Here is an 18,624-nt window from a genome sequence, read left to right as displayed (position 1 = left end):
TACCCATCCCCCCCACTTCCCCTTCATAATTCCAATCTCACTAGTTAATTAACCATTTTTTATGATGTCTTCTTATTTCTTTCTTTTTTAGCGTTTTATACCCTTCTAAGTTATGTTTTCCGCTTGCATATCCCTGTCATTTGAAACTAAAAGGATATTCTAACTATTTTTGTTTTAATAAGGGTATTTTTTGTCTTTTTATTATCAAAAATAGTTGAGTTATCAAATCACAGCCTAAAGGGTATTATGCATAAATTAAGTTAATGCTGATATATTAGAGATAGAGATTTGGTGTCGGACGATCTCATGCAAGTCACTCCAGGCGCACTATCAGCCACATATCAATTCGTCCCGACATTTTTTATCACGCATACCTAAATTCTTCGAATGTAATAAGACTTGTCGAATCTGCATGATAAATATGACGATATACACCCAACAAGATGACCGAACTTAGAGGCACTAACTTACTCCGAATATTACTTATGCTCTTATATTCTTAACAATTAGAAACACATACACACGAATGATAAGACTCGTTTTAGAAGTATACATTCAAAATCACTGTATCTTAATGTGTGGGCGCTACTTAAATTTAGATTCAAAGTTTGAATAAAGTTCACATTCTAATCATAAAAGAAATTCAACAAAGCAAACCCACCACCCACCATCTTCTTCCTTGTGAGTTGAGTTCAGACCCCCGTTCCTGTCTAGAAAATACAGTGAGATCTGGCATTGGTGCATCAAAAATGAAAGAGATGTGGGAGGTAACAGATGGGACCATTCATTTCTTTTACTTCTTGGCCCTTTGCACTTTGTTTTAGCTAAAAAAGAAAAGAGGGATTAGTGGGTAGTTACAAGTTCTGATCAGCTTCTTGTGTTCCTCTGCATTCATACAAATCTCTCTGTCATGGATGATGCTGCCTGTTAGTTAAGAGTTCTTTGGGTTGATGATGGATGGTCCCATCGAAGGATTTCTAATAAAAAGGGTGCCTTTTTTGTAAAATTAACTACTTTTTCTCTCACATAGATTTATTTATTTATTTTTGCAAAAACCCTCCTCTCTCTTAGATATTTGCAAACGTAGAAAGGAGAAAAAGAACCACACCTTACCGGGCCATAGACGTAGTTATTTATTATAAATTTGATAGTATCCTGCGTCAACTCTTGAGCAGATAGGCCCTCATCGTTTGGTAAAATTGCGAATATGCTATCAAAATGCTTCACTTTTGGGACGGAATCTCACTTTCCAAATTCCAATATCCTCCCGAAGGGCTAAGAAAGCCACACCCTCCTCAATGGAAGGATGACACTTGACAACTCCAATCTATAATAAGAGCAGTCTCTGGACCATAATGTGTATATATATGTTTAGAAAATTAAAAAAAAATAAAAATCTCTTGATTCATAAACTTAAGAGTTTTTTATTTCCAAAATAAAATACAAAGATTGAATAATAAATATCTGTATAATGGCATGTAAAGGACCATACAGAGATTCTGCCATAACATCAAAGGAGTACTGCAACCCCTCCATCCATTAACGTAGAGAGGTCCTCTTTCTATCTCTTCGCCAACAGCTACTTTGAAAAAGAAGTGTATTTAAAGTCTCTAAATCTCATCTTGGTGACATTTGTTTGGCCTCTTAGTGAAGGCAAAGCGATTCCTCTCACGTCTCAATATTAATTATGATCGCTGTGGATTAATAAGAGAAAACGACGAGCAGAATGCTCTCTTTAGCAAATGGCTTGGCATACTTTGTCCTCGTTTCATCTCAAGCTCATCATTATGCATCCAAACACTCGGATCCACTGATAGAAACAGGACCATTAATTGGCTTCCATTTGTCTTCTCCTTGGAATCTTAAAGATGTTAACGTTTTCGAGCTTCATGCTCTTGGTTGATTCAAAAAGCCTCCAAGCACCCAGAAACAGATGTGTCTATTGATTGTATACATATCACTTCAGGTTGGGTTTCAACTTTGCATGCACGAGTGGTGGTCATTTTTGAAGGGATATTGGTGTATGTATATTCATATACGCACTTCTGTTTATTAGAAGAATTAACATTAATGGGAAGCATCTTAGCCTTATCCTTTTACTTACGAACCAAAAAATCTAATACTTTTATATATATATCATGTTAAATTTAATACTTTAAATGATAGTGTTTTTCACGTAGGCAAATTATAGGTTATTGCCGTGTGGTTTGACTCGATTTTAGTTTAGCTATTAAACTTTAAACTTAAGTACGTACTTAACCTCCACATCAAGTTGCTATAAAACCATTTATAAACCAACCAAACAATCCTATGTTTAAGACCAGAATAGTGACTGTAATTGCCCAAGTAATAGTATTAGAACGAACCAACCATATTGCTTTACCAATTAAGATCATCACGGAAGGAGACAATACTAGCAAATAGTAAAGTAGCAGCTATCCATCTACCCCATTATTCTTGCTTCAATCCTTTTCAATCCATTGCACCACCACAAATCACCAAGGTCCCTTCAGAAGACCAATTCCAACACCAGCAGTCCAAGGGTCAAAGGATACAGCAAAGTATCCCACTCCATTATTGCACTTGCTTTCGTTTTTGGGCCAATTGTGTCCAATTGATCATTGATAGAATCTCCCCCAAATCCCATCTCAATGCCAGATTCCTTCTCGGTCTTCATCAAATTTGTGCAAAAAAAGTGTTCAATATTGGCATGATATCAAACCTCAAGTGGCCAACACTATAGAGGACCTTAGTGTATATATATATACAAAAGCCAGTCGAAATATTGGAATCAATCATATATCTTAATATAAATTCATTTTAAAGAAATACTATTACATCAAGCAAAACGCAAGAATTAAAGCAAAAATAATTATAATAGTAATGTAGAAGATAGCAGACGAAGACGATAGATCATTAGAAGACCTTAGCTACGTCCTTCATGAGACCAGAGTTTGCACGGCAGAAGGCGACGTACTCGTCGAAGTCGATGTAGCCGTCGCCGTCGGTGTCGATCTCGGCCATCATGCGCTGGATCTCGTCGGTGGAGGTCGAGCCGAGGGTGCGCAGCGCCTCCCCGAGCTCCGCCGACGAGATCTTGCCGTCGCCGTTGGCGTCGAAACGCTTAAATATCCTCTCAAGCTCAGGTGTGACATCTCCCATTTGTTCTCTTTTTATCCCCCTTGCTTGCTAGGCTATGATATGCTCACCTACGTACGTACGTACGTATTAATGATACTAAATTCCAATTTGTTTCAAAGTAACGCAGGCAGAAGTAGATAGAGGATGAGAAAGAGAGAAATGGATGGTGAACAGAAGGCTAGAGATTGTTGGATTCAGCGTTAGAACCGGGGTTTTGGGTGTTTAACGTTTCTTTTTTGCTTCCTTTTTTATTTTCAGTTTCTAATGCATGCTAATAATAAACATAAACACCTAAATCAAAGTTGGTTTATATTGTATATATATAAATGATAATAATAGTAATAATAATAATAATTTAGATACCAGCGAGAAATTATTACATTTGGGTCCAACTTAGAAGAATCCCTCATAGTCCGTGCCCACAAAAGTAATTGGGCCGGGCCTAGTTGAGCTCAGCCCGTTTAATCTCTTCTACTCACTCATTCTTTATGAAATAGATAAATATTAAAAAACAATATATTTCAGACCCTAGTATTTTAGAAGAATTATTGATATGTCCAACTTATATATTGGAGAGGCCTAATTTATGTGTTTTTTTATCAATAATATATATATGAATATTGAGTTAAATATATTTATTCAAATGTAGTTGCAACTTATCTAAGTTATATTATTATCTCTATTAGATGTTTGTAGCTTAGTTTAGTCAAAATAATCAAAGAAGCACAATAATACAAAATAAAGATCATAAAGATAAATATATTTAACCGAATAATATTTCATTTGTTCATACTCTCACCTTTTTAAGAGGAAATGGATATTTTTAGAAAATTATATTTGATTCTAATGGACTATTAGGTTATGATAAGAGCTCGAAATATAAATCTAAAGAACTGTAAGGTGTAAACCGAAAAGTTATAAACTCACAGGGAGTTGAAGCGTAAATTTTCCTTGGGAAATTTTGCTCCTTGCAAGCTATGCTGTTTGGAGTCGCGCACCGGATCCGGGCTAACTGGTCCACACACGTGCGGCCGACCAAATCTATTCAGGATCTCGGAACAAAAGGGACCTCCCATCCACGATCACTAAGATAAGATCGCTGCGATTCCGGAAAGTAAATTTGCATTTAACACCTTGTCTTTTGATATTTATAAATCTCTACGATCGTAATCTGTTAGCCGATCGTAATCAAACTCTTAGGCTAAATTAATTATACTATTAAAATTATCAAAATATTTCGGCTTAAATCAAAAATATCTTCTCCAACATAAGATAAAATGATACATTTTTAGGGATTTTCTTTTTAGTATACTCTTTTTTTTTATCATATATGAGTCCGAAGATTATATACGGGTTGAACAAAATATTAACCTTGGGCGCTATCAAACTTTTAACTATCTAATCTAGGTTTTAAGCCATATGTATCATCATATAATCGCTCCAAACCAAACGCCGTCGAAACCTGCTCCAAGTCGTTACGCTGTCGAGCTGTTCGTCCAAACTAACTGCACTGTTAAGCCACCAAACCATCAAACAGTTTCTCTACAATATTATTTAGGGTTAAAGTTGAACTCATAATCTCTCTAATCATAGAAGAAAAAAAAAATACATACCAACTATACTAGAGTAAATTGATTTCGAAGTCTTGTTTTGACTTCATGCAACTTTTGCTGGGTCTATTGGGAAGGTATCTACACTTCTAAAGTTTTCTTCTTTCCTTCCTTTGGCTTTTTCTGAGAAATAAATTACACACAAGGGATTCCATTCTTCACAAAGGGAATGCATGTTGTTGATTATTTAATTATCGTCCTGTACCTTTTTAATTTATTATCTTAAATGATATTAATCAAGCTTTAACTCTAATCCAAGAACTTGCTTTCATTTTTAATTGGGTCAAATTGGTTGTATCTTACTTTGAGGTTTTGACCAGGAAAAAAGAACACAAATATTTTGAAAATATCGATTAAAACATAGGTCTGATTTGCAATTATCAAGAGTATAAGGGGTAAATTATAAACTGCAGATAACAGAAAGAGTAGCGTAACTTAAAGGGCGAGCCAAAGACTTTTAGCTTAACTATGGTCATTAATTGCCATAAACTTAATCAATGTTAGGTAATGGTCTATTTCTTTCTCTTTCATCCCCAACAAAGCTACCCTAAGTGTCCAATAAGCTCCTATTATATGTCTATTAGGCATATATTATTCCAAGTGACAACAATAAATATATTATTCGTCTTGTCTTTATTATTATTCAAACTATTTCATTTTAAATATCTCAAAACACACTGACGTTAATTAGTTCTTAATTTTGACGAACAATTACTATGCACATGAATTAAGTTTATTATAATTTTAAATTTAAAAACAACATATTCTTGAGATATTAAAAATAAAATATATGTGTCTAATGATTATAAACATAAAACATTAAAAAAAATATTTATTATAGGGATCATCCCTTCACTGTGTAAAAATTAATCTAGTTAACATCTATGAGAGCTACCTTTGACTCAGTGAATACAAAGTATATGTCATACTTTGGACTCAAGTGTGAGTGTAGAAAGGGTGCATGTCTCAATCTTGGGCCATTTAGGTTAGTTGCCACTATACTTATAAAACTTTATTCCCTCTCCTGTTTGATGTCTCGGTCTCTGTCTCCGTCTCCATCTCCATCGTTAACTTACTAAATTGAAATAATTAAAATTCTTCTGATGCATCTTATTAGGTTAGTTTGCTAGAATTAGTTGTTCTCTTTTGCTTATTAGATATTTGATGTAAAATTTAAATTATTAGATTACAAGCTCAAGATAATGTATTTAATTTATAATATTTTTAAGACATTAAAAGGAAAATAAAGAAGTGGAATGATGATATGAATAATAGAAAAATATAAAGGTGAAAATATGAGCAAGTTGTGGATTAGCACGTCAGCGTGGAAAGCAAGGCATACCTCATATAACATATCGTGGCATTTGCGGGTAGAATCGTTAATATTTTCAAGTAGATTCTAATTTTCTCGTCTTAGGTAACACGAATATCCTCTACGAATCAAGAAATTGTTTTGGAAATCTTTCAAAAATAGGAAGATTATATTTGAGAAATATATCAAAAGGAGGAGCTTTTGATCGAAACTATAGTTGGTGAATTTTTATTTTTTTTCTTTCCTTTTTTTTTTTTTTTTTACTCCGCTCGGTTCTTTATGCTTAAATGGCAGCAAAGCAAAACAGGCCCAGAAATCTTTATTCTATCTATCCATCTATGTATTATATTTGATTCGTTTAGTCTCTTCGAGTTCTTTGTTGGGTACTACGAAGACTTTGAGGAATCCAAAGGGTGGTATCCGGGAAGGCCTTTCCCACTATCTTGGGGATCGAAGAAGGTGGGAGAGACGAAGGAGAGCAAAGAGAGGAGGAGAAGATTGAGATGGGAATACCCAGCGACGATGTTGTACTTATCCGACCCCCGGACAAGCCCGGAGATCCAAGCGTGATAACTATCAGCTGCCCGGATAAGACCGGCCTCGGATGCGATCTCTGCCGTGTTATCCTCCTCTTCGGCTTGAGCATTGTCAGGGGAGGTAAACCTAGTTGTCCCCTACCAAAAATATTGAAAAAAAAATAAAGAAAATCTAGTTTTGGTGTGATTCTTGTGTGAAAAATTCGATCTTGGGCCTTGGAAAGTGAGACCCACTTCGATTTACCCTTTTTTTTGTTGGTAGATGTGAGCACGGATGGAAAGTGGTGTTACTTAGTGTTCTGGGTGGTGGAAAGGGGAGAGAAGGCTACGAGGTGGGGGTTGTTGAAGAAGAGGTTGTTGGGGGTTTGCCCAATGGTGGCTTCTCCATTGCTGATGGACTACTACTACTCGAGGCAGCAGGAGATGCTGGCGGCGGAGCAGCAGCCGCAGATCTTTCTGCTTAAGTTTTCCTGCTATGATCGAATGGGTCTCTTGCATGGTAATTTCTTGGTCCTTATTTTGATATCTTTTTTGAAAATATGAGCTATTTCTTTAATGAATCTGATGGAATCTAGATTGTTTCTCCTTAGCTTCTTCTTCTAAGATTTATTGTTTTTGAGATCTAGACTCCCCATTTGTCGTTCAAATCTCATAATCTAGAAAGTAGATTTGCTTATATAAACATGAAAGAGATTTTAAATTTTTTTTGAGGGTTGGGGGGCTGGAATGGATTTATGAATGAACTTTTGATGGTATTTCATCTTAAATTATACAATTTATTTAAGGTCTTCATGCTGGAGTTAAGTCATTCTGAACGTTTCTATTAATCTTATTTAATTATCAGTACATTTCATAATGACATACTATAGCTTCAGGTTCGACAATTGAAGTGCATTTTTTGTGGCTTTATGATGTAGTGGTGACGAGTTCCAAAATCTTTAGTTACTTACAGGTCTTCTCGTTGTGGGTTAGATTAGGTTTTTATGAGTAGAAATCTTCTTAGATTTTTGATCTTTCTTGAAACCAAAGTTAGGTAGGAAGATATTTAAGTTGTATTGCTTGTGGGGCTTGGCAGATGTGACCCAGGTACTATGTGAGCTGGAGCTCACAATCCGGAGGGTGAAGGTATCCACCACACCTGATGGGAGAGTTCTCGACCTCTTCTTCATCACCGACACCAGGTCTCATGCTATCTCTGTGCATTCTTATCCTCTTTCCATATGACAATCGTGTTCTTTTCTTAGCCAATTATGTTTCCTTGACATTAATCAAGAAAGCTTGTGATGCTGGTACTCTTTTGGCTAACTTCTGTTAACTGATCTGCAAATAATTCAGTAGCTCATTAATTTGATAGCTAAGAATGTGATCTTGTTACAAGTATCATCCTTTTCCCTACAAACTAATTCACAAACTAAACTGGCTCGAAAAGCTATTCTTGTGTGGAAGCAGAACAATATTTTGTGGATTATATGGGTACAAGCACCATATTCCTGAATACTTATTCTAGATTGATCTCATGTTTCAGAGGAAATTCATGCCATTGGATTCCTAAGCTTGAGTTGGTTAACTAACAAGTAGTGCCAAAAGTTTTTCTTCATATAATGTAGCTTTTTTTTTTTTGGTTTTCTTATCGGATATTTCAAACGTCATTAGAACGTAAGTCTTGGAATATGGTATACTGATATCCATAATGGCGTCAGGGAACTTCTTCATACAAAGAGCAGAAAAGAAGAGGCATGTAATCAACTAAAAGCGGCCTTAGGCGACTCAATGACAAGTTGTGAAATTGAACTAGCGAGTGCCGATATGTCTGCTTGTCTGCAAGCTTCTTCTTTGCCACCTTCAATTACAGAACAGATGTTCAGCCTAGAGTTTCCAGAAGAACCATCGAGCAGGCAATCTCCTTTCTCACATAAAAATCTATCAGTCACAACGGACAATTCTCTCAGTCCTGCTCATACACTTATTCAGATCCAGTGTGGTGACCATAAGGGGCTCCTGTATGACATCATGAGGACATTGAAGGATTACAATATCCAGGTAATAACCTAAGAAATCCAACAGAAAACCAATCAAGGACTATAAAGATTCACCAGTGTTTTCTAGGTGTATTTCCTCTTAGTACACTTGTTTAGTGATAGAAATGTGTGATCAGGAGCATAGATAATTCTTTTTCGTATTAACATGCAAACTTTCTTCCTTTCAGATTTCTTATGGACGATTCTATACCAGCCAAAATGGGAAATGCGAGATAGATTTGTTTGTGGTGCAAATAGATGGCAAGAAGATTGTCGATCCAAACAAGCAGAAGGCGTTATGCTCTCGCCTGAGAATGGAGCTGTCTTGTCCACTCCGTGTGACTCTAGTGAATCGCGGCCCTGACACGGAGCTTTTAGTGGCGAATCCAGTGGAGTTATCTGGCAAGGGCCGGCCGCTTGTGTTCTACGACATCACCCTTGCTCTCAAAATGCTCCACAGTCCCATCTTCTTGGTACACTGATCCCCTATTTATTTTGTTTATGAGAATCCAGCATCTTCTACTTTCCCTAAATGGCACAACAAAATAATTGCCAAACAATTTACATACTTCATCTCCAAGCTAACATATGTATCTGCATTTCTAGGCTGAGATTGGAAGGCATGTTATCGGCGATAGGGAGTGGGAAGTTTACAGAATTCACCTGGGCGAGGATCATGAGCTTTCCACACCGCGAAGCAGCATCATGGAAGGAGTGACAAAGATGTTAATGGGCTGGAACTGATTCATTCTGGCATCAATATTTCATCCATCTTATTTCTGTGATTCATCGACGACAACACAACGATTTCTTCGTATAGTTGAATGTAAAATTTTCTTTTCCCTCTTTATACTAGGACTAACTTGTTATACTTTGCCCCCTCTTGTATATAAAATGACCTCTAACTTTGTAAATTGTGACATCAAAGAGAATATTTGAAGATATCAAGTGCATAGCATCCATTGGGCCAGTGTTATATTCTACTTTGAACTAAATCATTTCAATCTTATATTATTTAAATCAGAGGATAAGCCAACTTTTGGGTTTATTTTGGAAATACCCACTGCTGAGAAAATGTAAGGAGGGTATTTTTCACTATAAACTCATAGTTCAGGGTCTAATTTGCGAAAAATATTAGATCCCGGAATTCCTTTTAAAGGCCTCGTGGGCCAGCATTTGCGATCCAAGCCCAAGCTCTCTTCGTCGTCTATGGCGGTGGCGATCGCCACTCGTCTTCCTCGTCGGGGTTTCGCCGCCGCCCTTGACCTTCACCTCCGCCTTAGTCTCCGACCATTTTGGTCTTCTTCGTGGTTCGAATCCAACTCGGACTCGACCACGCCATCCACCTCGACGACGACGACGACGACGACCTCCTCCTCCTCTTCCTCCTCGTCCACCCCGTCATCTCGCCGGAGCCACCAGAGCAAGCACGCCCACCGCCTCTCCTCCGTCATCGACGCAGTCAACGATCGTAAGCTTCCGCCCGAGCTCCGGGGCCGAGCTAATGCTATCAGGTTCACCCCTTTTTGTTTTCAGGGTTTCCTTTTCTAATTCGTTATGAAATCTTCTTTAGCATATTTAAGATTGAATAGATAGATTGGAGATTCGTTCAGAATTGATATGTTTTTTTATATCGTTTGATGAATATCTTTACATGGTAATTTGAGATAATTGCTTAAGGTTACTAATGATTGGTGCTTGTGTATGGCCAATAAAAGTTCTTATAGTTACGATCTGGTTACTGAAGGCTAGCCAAGAAAAAGAGCAAGTGGATAACAAGCCTATAGACTATGGAAGTATGGATGTAGCAAAAATTGATAAACATCTAACTTCTAGGAATGTACTGATAATTTGACCTAATAGCAATCTAGGATTTCTTTTGTCCTTAAGGAGTACGCTCTCCTGATTAACAATTGGTACGAGCAGTGAGTTTAAAAAATTCTAGGATAAATTGGTACAAAAGTTGATAAAATTCTAACTTTTAGGAATGTACTGATAATTTGACCTAATAGCAATCTAGGATTTCTTTAGTCCTCAAGGAGTAAGCTCTCCTGATTAACAATTGGTACGAGCAGTGAGTTAAAAAAAAATGGTCTATGACGAGGTCTCCACTGTTAATGCTTATTTTGATTCTCAGAAACTTCTGTCTGAAGCCACTTCATCTGTGCTCAGAGCTAAGTAACGTGGGATCCTTTTATTCCAAATTTAATTAGGAATTCTGTGCTTTTAAAATTCCTGAGCTTGTACTTAAGGCATTGATTGATCTAAATACCTTCTTCTGGAAGGGATAAATTTCTGGGGTGATGTTAGTTGTGTTGATGCTGCACATATGTCAGATACCATCTTCTCATTGGAAGCTTTAAGTAAGCACAGATTAGGAAGGATGAATGATATTAGGCTGCCTTTTGTGCTTTGACATCTTTAGTTTCCTACTCGAAGGATCAAACACATTGCTCCATGCAAGTATACAAGGTATGCCTAAGTAAGGAACTGCCTCACATGATGTGTAACATTGTATATATATCTGGATAATTATTTAGAGCAAAGTCATAAAACAAGAGCATTGTACTTGGATATTAGAAATTATATTTCTCATTAAAAGATTTTGAAATCATTCTTTTAGCGCCTTTTACCTTTCGTGGTCAGATTCATGTTCCAGGGAGAATGGCTTTTCAGTTTTTACTGCTGCGTCCAAATGATATGTATTGTTGCACTCTATCATGGTGATCCCTCTTTTTGTTTCAAGGGTTTTTGGTTGGGGGGGGGGGTCTTTGATGTGGTCAATTACTAGCATTAGGAACTTCCATTTTCTTTGTTTCATTATAGATAAGGTTATCTTAAGTGGTACTTCCGGAATTTTTTACTTTCCCATACTAAATACACCAGTTAACATCTTTTGGAGTGGTTGGCTTTAGTTCTTGTTTCCTGAGCAGCAATAGCAATTAGGGATTTTAGCTTGATTCTCGTGCCAATACACTATTAATATTTTGTGATACAATGATGAACAGAACAATTCCAAGAATACAGAGAGGCCCTATCTGAAGTTTGTTCTGTTCTTGTGGCAGGTCGGAAACTGACATAGTTAATGTTGTGGAACAAAGAATATGGCATTCCATGGAAGAAGGGCACTTTGAAAATCTGCCTGGAAAAGGGAAACCTCTTGACCTAAATACAAATCCCCATGCAGATCCGGCAGAAGACACCTTGTACAGAATCCTTTCTAGAAATGGTTGTGCTCCTGAATGGGTTGAACTGAACAAGGAAATTCGCAACAAGATCTCAGAATGGAGGTCAGCCTTGAAGAGAGCATGGGCAAGCAGAATGAGAGATGAAGGCTCTAAATGGCACGAGGAATCCGAAGCTCTCAAGGCGCAGATGCGTGAAATAAATGATAAGGTGAAGCATTTCTTATTGTCATTCTGCTTATTATGCACAAAATACAGACCTTGTACTCTTCATACAACTTTATTTATGGATTTTTCTTCAAAAAAAAACCTTTATGGATTTATGTTTTTACTGTACAGGTTTTGCGTTACAATCTTATCGTGCCATTCGGCCGCCAAATGTGTGGGCTCAAATGGGAGAAAGAGATAGATAAATTACAGTAACTCTTCATTGTATCTATGTTTGTTGTGCTCCTTTTTTGACATAACAAGTCCTATAACACTAGTATAGTAAAAGAGAATAGAGGTACTACATGAAGTCAGAATGAAGTTTGCAATTAAAAACTAATTTAAGTGTTACAATTATATATGTAGATGCAGTTCAGAAATTTCCATGGACTTTTGTATGTAGACAATAGTGAACAAGCGCAGTAGATGTTGGCTTTACTGTGTAAATTGTGAAGAGTTCTCCCTCGGGCCCTCGGCATAACACAGAAAATTTTGCTGCAGAAGAAGTCTTCTTTCCTATAAGGTATTTTAAACCATATATGGCATAAAATTCTTCAAAACTTTGAACTAATTGGATGCCAATGAGATTATGTATTTATTTGTAACAAGTATTTCTTAGCAGTATCAAGTTAATTGGGATGATATTAAATTTTTACTTCTCAAACAGAGAAAAAAATACATATATATACCAGGACTGCAAAAGAAAGAAGAGAACCTATTGGATTCAATAATGTTAGACAATCTGACATACCAATCGGTCAACAAAAGAACCGATGCGACTTGCCACCAAACGCTATAAAATTTATTGATGTCTCCTTCTTTTCCTTTTTATCTTTTCATTATAAAGAATGCCCCAGAAGAAATTTTGAGTATAAAAAATAAGCTCAAATAGAACGTGAACCAATTTCTTCCTAAATAATTCATCCTTCTCTTTTCCAAGACCTCCTCATCTCTGTTAGACAGCAGCTGCTGGAGATTGGGTAATGTCACTCACCATCTTTAATGCAATGCAAGGCTGGTCCACTGGTACCTGCCCATGAGACCAAAGACACTTCCACATGAGATTGTACTATATTATAAATCTATCTATCTATCTCTCTCTCTATATATATATAAAAGAAGAACTCTCATTCACATTAAAAGGAGCCACTGCATTCACCTGCACTCATATGTCCTCTCATGCACTTCCTGTGCATGCTCATGAGCTCACCAGTGTCTACAGTGTTCAAGATCTCCTACTCAAGTGAAGGCAAAATCCCACCACCTCCATTAATGCACACCTCAGAGGTGCCCCCCTCCAAGATGTATCAACCTCCACGTGAGGAGCATTCATCCCCTTTTTAGGAGATGCAGAAAAGATTTGGATATGCTAATGTCTGTAACTTAGTCAACTTGGACAGTTTAAAGTTTAAAGGACAGCATGAATGAAGTAGTTCATACCTATGTGGTTCTATTTTAACTTACACTATCCTCATAAAAATACAATCAGACTGTTTCTTTAGGTGGCAGTAAATATTGACACTATTGAACTACATTGATTGCAGCATTTGGAATCGTTTAAAAAAGCATGCTTCTAAGTTAAAAAGCTTCATGGCATGCCAGGAAACAACAAAAGTAATTGAATGGCCCTACAAGTAGTCCCCCCCCCTATGCAAGTGGTAAGTTGTTAATAATGATAGCATTATGTGCAATAAGTAATACACATAGCAGTGGATAAAACAAAATACTCACAAAATGTCCAGCTCCAAGGATCCAATAGAAATGTAGGTTCTTATGAGACTTAACAAAGGCCTTAGTAGCTCCAGTTTCATCTCCATCACAATACAAAGGCTCTCGCTTTAAGCTGTTAAAATTCTTTAGCCCCTTCCATCTGAAAAAAAAAAAGAGACCAAAATAATCACATCTCTATCATCATATGCCAATAGATAATAATTTGCCATGAGATTAATAGATTATTTATAGCCTCACTTGAGCTTCTGAACCCATGCTTCTGCTCCTTTGGTTGCACATATCAAATCAAGCTTCACACAGCCAAAATTGACCAACATTAGTGCTTGGTCAAAAAAGTCTATTTCTTGATCAATTAGGACAATGAGAAAGAACTCGAGCAATTTAGATCTTAGCTTATAACTTTTCTTTTCCAATGCCCAAGAGAGGGAGAGATTCCACTTACAATGTTGGTGAGCAACAAAGGTACCATTTGAAAAAGCCATCACAACAACCAAACATTTCTCTCATTTCTTTGGAGAAAAGATTAGCATTAGAGACACTCTTCTTTCTGAGGACTTTGGTTTATTAGCTGTCTCAAAGATTAACTATGTCTTCATAGCACAATATAATAACTTTTATTGCTCAAAGAATCGTGCCTAATAGTCCAACTAATGCTCCATATTCATTATAGAGACCATCTAATATGATTGCTTGCCCATGTTCCTTACATTGTCAGCTCACCTTATCTTGAGATGTCAATGGAAAAAAAATATACATATCACATGCATTTTAATTAGTGGGCCCTAAATGATCATTTAATATCAATTAATAGGAAATTACTTTATATCCTATATGTGGTTTAGCTAATTTGAGCTTACCTTAACATACTTAAAAAATAAAACTTTTGACAAAATAATATACTATACATCTTTGCTAATGCCTAAAATAATAATTCTAACTTGGTGTGGACCACATGAGTATTAAATGCTCAAATTTGAAGTACATTGGGGTAAATTAAATCAGGTCAACCGACAGAGTACGGTTCTCTTAATTACTACCCAATCCAATAAAACAATAGACAGAAGTACCTTCACTAGATATCCTACACAAAGTGTGAAAGTTTGTAGTTAATTTCAATACCTGGCCATTGTATATAGTCACATTAACACCAAAGGAAAGAAGCTCATCAACCTGCAAGAGAAATCTAACTTTGTGAGATAATTGCTTATGGGTGTAGAAGGAGTTGTTTATTTATACCTCTTTGATGCTTGGTTTCATGAATGCAGGTCTCAAAGCATCAAAGACATCATCAGACTGTCCTCCCCAACTGCAAGAGAAAGAAAAATTAATTACATCTTTACATCAAGATATTACCTTTGAGGAGAAGATACAATTTATACTCGACTTCTTGAACTTTTGTTTATATCACTTGATCCTCAGATAGCTCTAATCAATATACAGTTATCTATGGTTTGATAATTTGAATACAAATTAATCAAACTACCCTTTCTATTGTACATCAAATTATTATGAAAAAAATTAATGATTTCATTTTGAAGTTTGACCTAACTGTAACGATTGTTAAAGAAAGACAAGTATATACCTGACATTCTTGGGAATTATTTTTAGCTTTTCCTTAATGACAGTGTTCATGAGATCACTGAGACTACCATTGAAGGAAGCCTTAGAGCTCAGATATCTCGAATAATGCTCACTTGCTGACATCTTCGATGTTCCGATCGCCATCGTAGACCCAAACGGTGAGTCGTCTTGCAAGAAATTATAGAAATCCTGCAAGTTTATTGCATGCAGTCTAAGAAACAATCAATATATTTAGAATCTACAAAACTTTGATGAGGATTTTATAGACCAAAGTTTTCTTACAACGAAGTTACTACTTGAACTGATCCACCCCTCCAGCTCATTCCATGAGCTCTCTGCTTCAAGATACAAACCTTCCTCTAGTTGATGTTGGATTTTTCTAGCCAAACTGACATAGAATATCTCATAAGATCAGAAGATATTAAAAGAAAAGGAAAACTCAAGAATTTATTGTTGACCAAAGAATAGAGCTCTACTTGTTTGATTGCTCTTCGCCATTCTTATCGAGCCTAGAGACATCTAGGAGAAGAGGTCCCCATGAAAACTACAATATAAACCAGAAAAGACCCAGAATTTATCCAAGTTTGATCTTATCGAATTCAAACTCACAACAAGTGATAGTTCTACAAGCTAACCACGAAATCCTCTGGAGAAATCCAACTATTCCCCAAAGCAACTCCTGTTCACAGAGCTCAAACGATCACCCCAATTCCAAATGAATTAAGCCAAAGATGAAGAGAAAAAAAAAAAATTTTACCTCCAAACTTAAGCTTCAATTTTCCAGCTTTAATGGCCTTGACGATCGAGACACCGGCGGTGGCCGCAAACTTTCCTCCGTAAGATTCAGCCGCAATAAAAAGTGGGCTTTTCTGCAACTTGTCATTCTTGTTGTAGAGCTTCTTCAGAAGAGCAGTCAAGTCACTTGCAGCCTCTTCATCAGTCTTTACAAGAAGCTTCGTATCCTCTACAAAACTATATCCAGTTCCTACTGGATTATCCTACAATGTGGATAAAATTATCCATGATAACTACACAAACTTATCCGTATCTATCAAGAAAAAGAGAGAAATTTTTAGTACAAAAGATTCACCACAAAGAGGAGATCAGCCTTCTGTAGCCATGTAGATTCCCTAGGCTTTAGATTAGTATCTAATGGTCCAATCTCTCCAAAGTTCCCATATCCAACACCAGAAGCCCCCTGTCTCAATACGAAAAATCCATAAGAACCAAAACAAATTCTTCTTCTTTTCCTCTCTTCAATCGTATCATTACTTCTAATAATCTAATTGAACGCAAATCGATAGAGACTTACAGGTCCACCCTGCAACCAGAGCACCGTAGGCCATGGAATTGCTCCGTTTTCAACTCTTTTCGGGCTGCGATAGAGCCACCAGAACATGTGGGCTTCTGCATTATTCACACGAAAACAAGGATTTTTTTAAAAAATTTTTTGTTTAACAAATCTGAAGAACAAAGATTGGAGAAGAAAGGAATGCATTACTTGGTCTAACTCGAACATAGCCCCATTGCTCAGATCCATCTCTCGTTGCAGAGCCATTAGAGACGCAGAGAAGTGAGAGTAGAACAAGAAGAAGAGGAAAAGGAGAGAATCTAACCATACCCAATTGAAAGAATGGAAGAACAAGAAGAATATAAAGAGGTATAAATAGAACAGAAGTAACAAGAAGGGAACAAATTTGAACTTTTCTTCGTTAATCTTATGGTTGTCTATCCTTTTGGGTGGATATTTGAATGCATTAAGTTGCAGTTGGCCATCTCTTTGGAGGCTATAAAGTAACAACAGTGAGAGAATCCTCATAAAAAGAAAAGCGAAGACTGTCGATTTGAAGCCTTTCTATCACACAAAGCAACCGCCTTCGGTATTTATTTCCCACCAAATCCTCTCCCCCATTGCTAATAAAAGGAGACGAAGTATTCATATCCACAGAACAAATTTATTTATTTATTTATTTTTTTTTTAAAAAAAAGACACACTATATCTTTATCTTTTATTAAATTAACACCCTACCCATAATTAGCATATAATTAGTTAGATTAGCGACATACCTATGATTGCTTTAGGTCATTTTAATTTATTTATTATTAAAAATTGATGAAATATTCTCTGTTTTGCTTCAATCTTATTTATTTATTTTTATTTTTATTTGCAAGAACTTTGGAAGGGATTTTAGGATTGCCTCGGAAACTGGGATCTTGGGTCGGCTTGAAGTATAGGGAATGAGAAGTATTAAATATTTCCTTTTCTTCTGAACTATTAAATGCTATGTGCCCAAACAATTCCATGTATACAATTAATACTAAAAAAATTTAAAACATCATAATTAGTATTAAAATCATTGACTCTTTTAGAATTATTAAATAATTGACTAAATTGTCTTCTTTCTTAAAGTTTAAAATGTAAATTATTTCTAAAGAAACAAATTTATTCAGAAGTTATTTACTATTTTATTTTCAAAATGTATAGAATATTTTTAAATTTCGCCAGTAACATTTAATTCAAAATATTTTTAACTAAAATTTTAGAAAGACACTAGTTAGAGGGAATGGATGCATGCGAATAAGTTGATCATGTTTGTTGTTAATTTGCCCAAAGGCATAATGTAATGCCATTGTGCCACCCTAATGGTAAGATTAAGGTCTTGCCTAACAATATCTACCAAGATTAATCTTAAATTAGTTCTTGAACTCTAATCAATAAATTTATTTTTCCCAAGTTTAATCAATTTATTAAATGGGCTTTTTTTCAGAAAAGCCCATAAAATATTCTGGGCCAGAAATCGAAGTATGTTGTGGAAAGCCAAAGCCCAGAGAATAATTCCAAGGCCCAAAATAATATCCCAAGTTTATGAGTCATTTTCTTTATTTAAAAACTATATATATTTATCAAAAGCAACCTACCTTTGTCTTTATTATCACTCAACTCCTGCATCTTATTTTTTTAATGCATCCAAATTATTTCGACTTTTATTTTCTGATCAAATAGTTACTACATAGATAAAGGTAAATTAATAATAGATGCAAAATAATCTTAATACCCTTGAATTTTTTAAAAAAAATTAAGGTAAAAGTAACATAATATTTTATGCTTGTTATCATCTGTCGTTAGGTTAAAATTATCTCAGGATATTTTTGGACATTAAAAGTAAAATATAGAATATTTAAAATAAATTTACCTTTTATTTTATAAGAGAAATATTGCTTTAGAAAATGCCACTAATATGTAAGAATTTTTTTAATGGGCCCACATCAATTTAGATAAGTTAATACTTTTTATTTGTTTCT

General features: G+C 35.8%; 4 protein-coding genes across 6 annotated transcripts; 2 read left to right on the top strand and 2 right to left on the bottom strand.

The window, feature by feature from the left end:
* Positions 1-2,412: 2,412 nt before the first annotated feature.
* Positions 2,413-4,181, bottom strand: LOC140775427 (polcalcin Phl p 7-like). Its single transcript, XM_073118716.1, has 3 exons — positions 4,069-4,181; positions 2,926-3,209; positions 2,413-2,671 (listed from the first exon to the last, which is right to left on the bottom strand). Exons 2-3 carry the CDS (start codon positions 3,160-3,162, stop codon positions 2,510-2,512), a joined length of 399 nt encoding a protein of 132 aa, XP_072974817.1. The 5' UTR covers positions 3,163-3,209; positions 4,069-4,181; the 3' UTR covers positions 2,413-2,509.
* A 1,949-nt stretch (positions 4,182-6,130) lies between these two features.
* Positions 6,131-9,581, top strand: LOC140776021 (ACT domain-containing protein ACR10-like). The gene is made up of 6 exons (XM_073119563.1): positions 6,131-6,720; positions 6,862-7,098; positions 7,675-7,780; positions 8,300-8,639; positions 8,806-9,090; positions 9,224-9,581. Exons 1-6 carry the CDS (start codon positions 6,567-6,569, stop codon positions 9,359-9,361), a joined length of 1,260 nt encoding a protein of 419 aa, XP_072975664.1. The 5' UTR covers positions 6,131-6,566; the 3' UTR covers positions 9,362-9,581.
* Positions 9,582-9,786: 205 nt separating this feature from the next.
* On the top strand, positions 9,787-12,389 carry LOC140774298 (uncharacterized). Its single transcript, XM_073117233.1, has 3 exons — positions 9,787-10,131; positions 11,683-12,013; positions 12,142-12,389. Exons 1-3 carry the CDS (start codon positions 9,827-9,829, stop codon positions 12,223-12,225), a joined length of 720 nt encoding a protein of 239 aa, XP_072973334.1. The 5' UTR covers positions 9,787-9,826; the 3' UTR covers positions 12,226-12,389.
* A 315-nt stretch (positions 12,390-12,704) lies between these two features.
* On the bottom strand, positions 12,705-17,203 carry LOC140774282 (serine carboxypeptidase-like 51). Of its 3 annotated transcripts, XR_012106576.1 has the most exons (14): positions 16,823-17,203; positions 16,634-16,728; positions 16,412-16,519; positions 16,079-16,319; positions 15,957-16,000; positions 15,798-15,865; positions 15,604-15,709; positions 15,323-15,510; positions 14,977-15,046; positions 14,860-14,910; positions 13,978-14,030; positions 13,741-13,879; positions 13,169-13,345; positions 12,705-13,039 (listed from the first exon to the last, which is right to left on the bottom strand). XR_012106576.1 is itself a non-coding variant. In XM_073117222.1 (13 exons), the coding sequence occupies exons 1-13, from the start codon at positions 16,938-16,940 to the stop codon at positions 12,965-12,967; spliced, it is 1,356 nt and encodes a 451-aa protein (XP_072973323.1). In that variant the 5' UTR covers positions 16,941-17,197; the 3' UTR covers positions 12,705-12,964. The 3 variants fall into 3 exon arrangements, 2 of the variants coding, with proteins under 2 accessions (XP_072973323.1, XP_072973315.1); XM_073117222.1 differs by lacking the exon at positions 13,169-13,345 and having other exon boundaries at positions 16,823-17,197; XM_073117214.1 differs by lacking the exon at positions 12,705-13,039 and having other exon boundaries at positions 13,207-13,879; positions 16,823-17,202.
* Positions 17,204-18,624: the final 1,421 nt, after the last annotated feature.

This window comes from Typha angustifolia, chromosome 2 (genome assembly GCF_048772165.1).
Source record: "Typha angustifolia cultivar Huaian chromosome 2, ASM4877216v1, whole genome shotgun sequence".
Classification (NCBI taxonomy): Eukaryota; Viridiplantae; Streptophyta; class Magnoliopsida; order Poales; family Typhaceae; genus Typha; species Typha angustifolia.
This window is presented reverse-complemented; position numbering and strand designations above follow the sequence as displayed.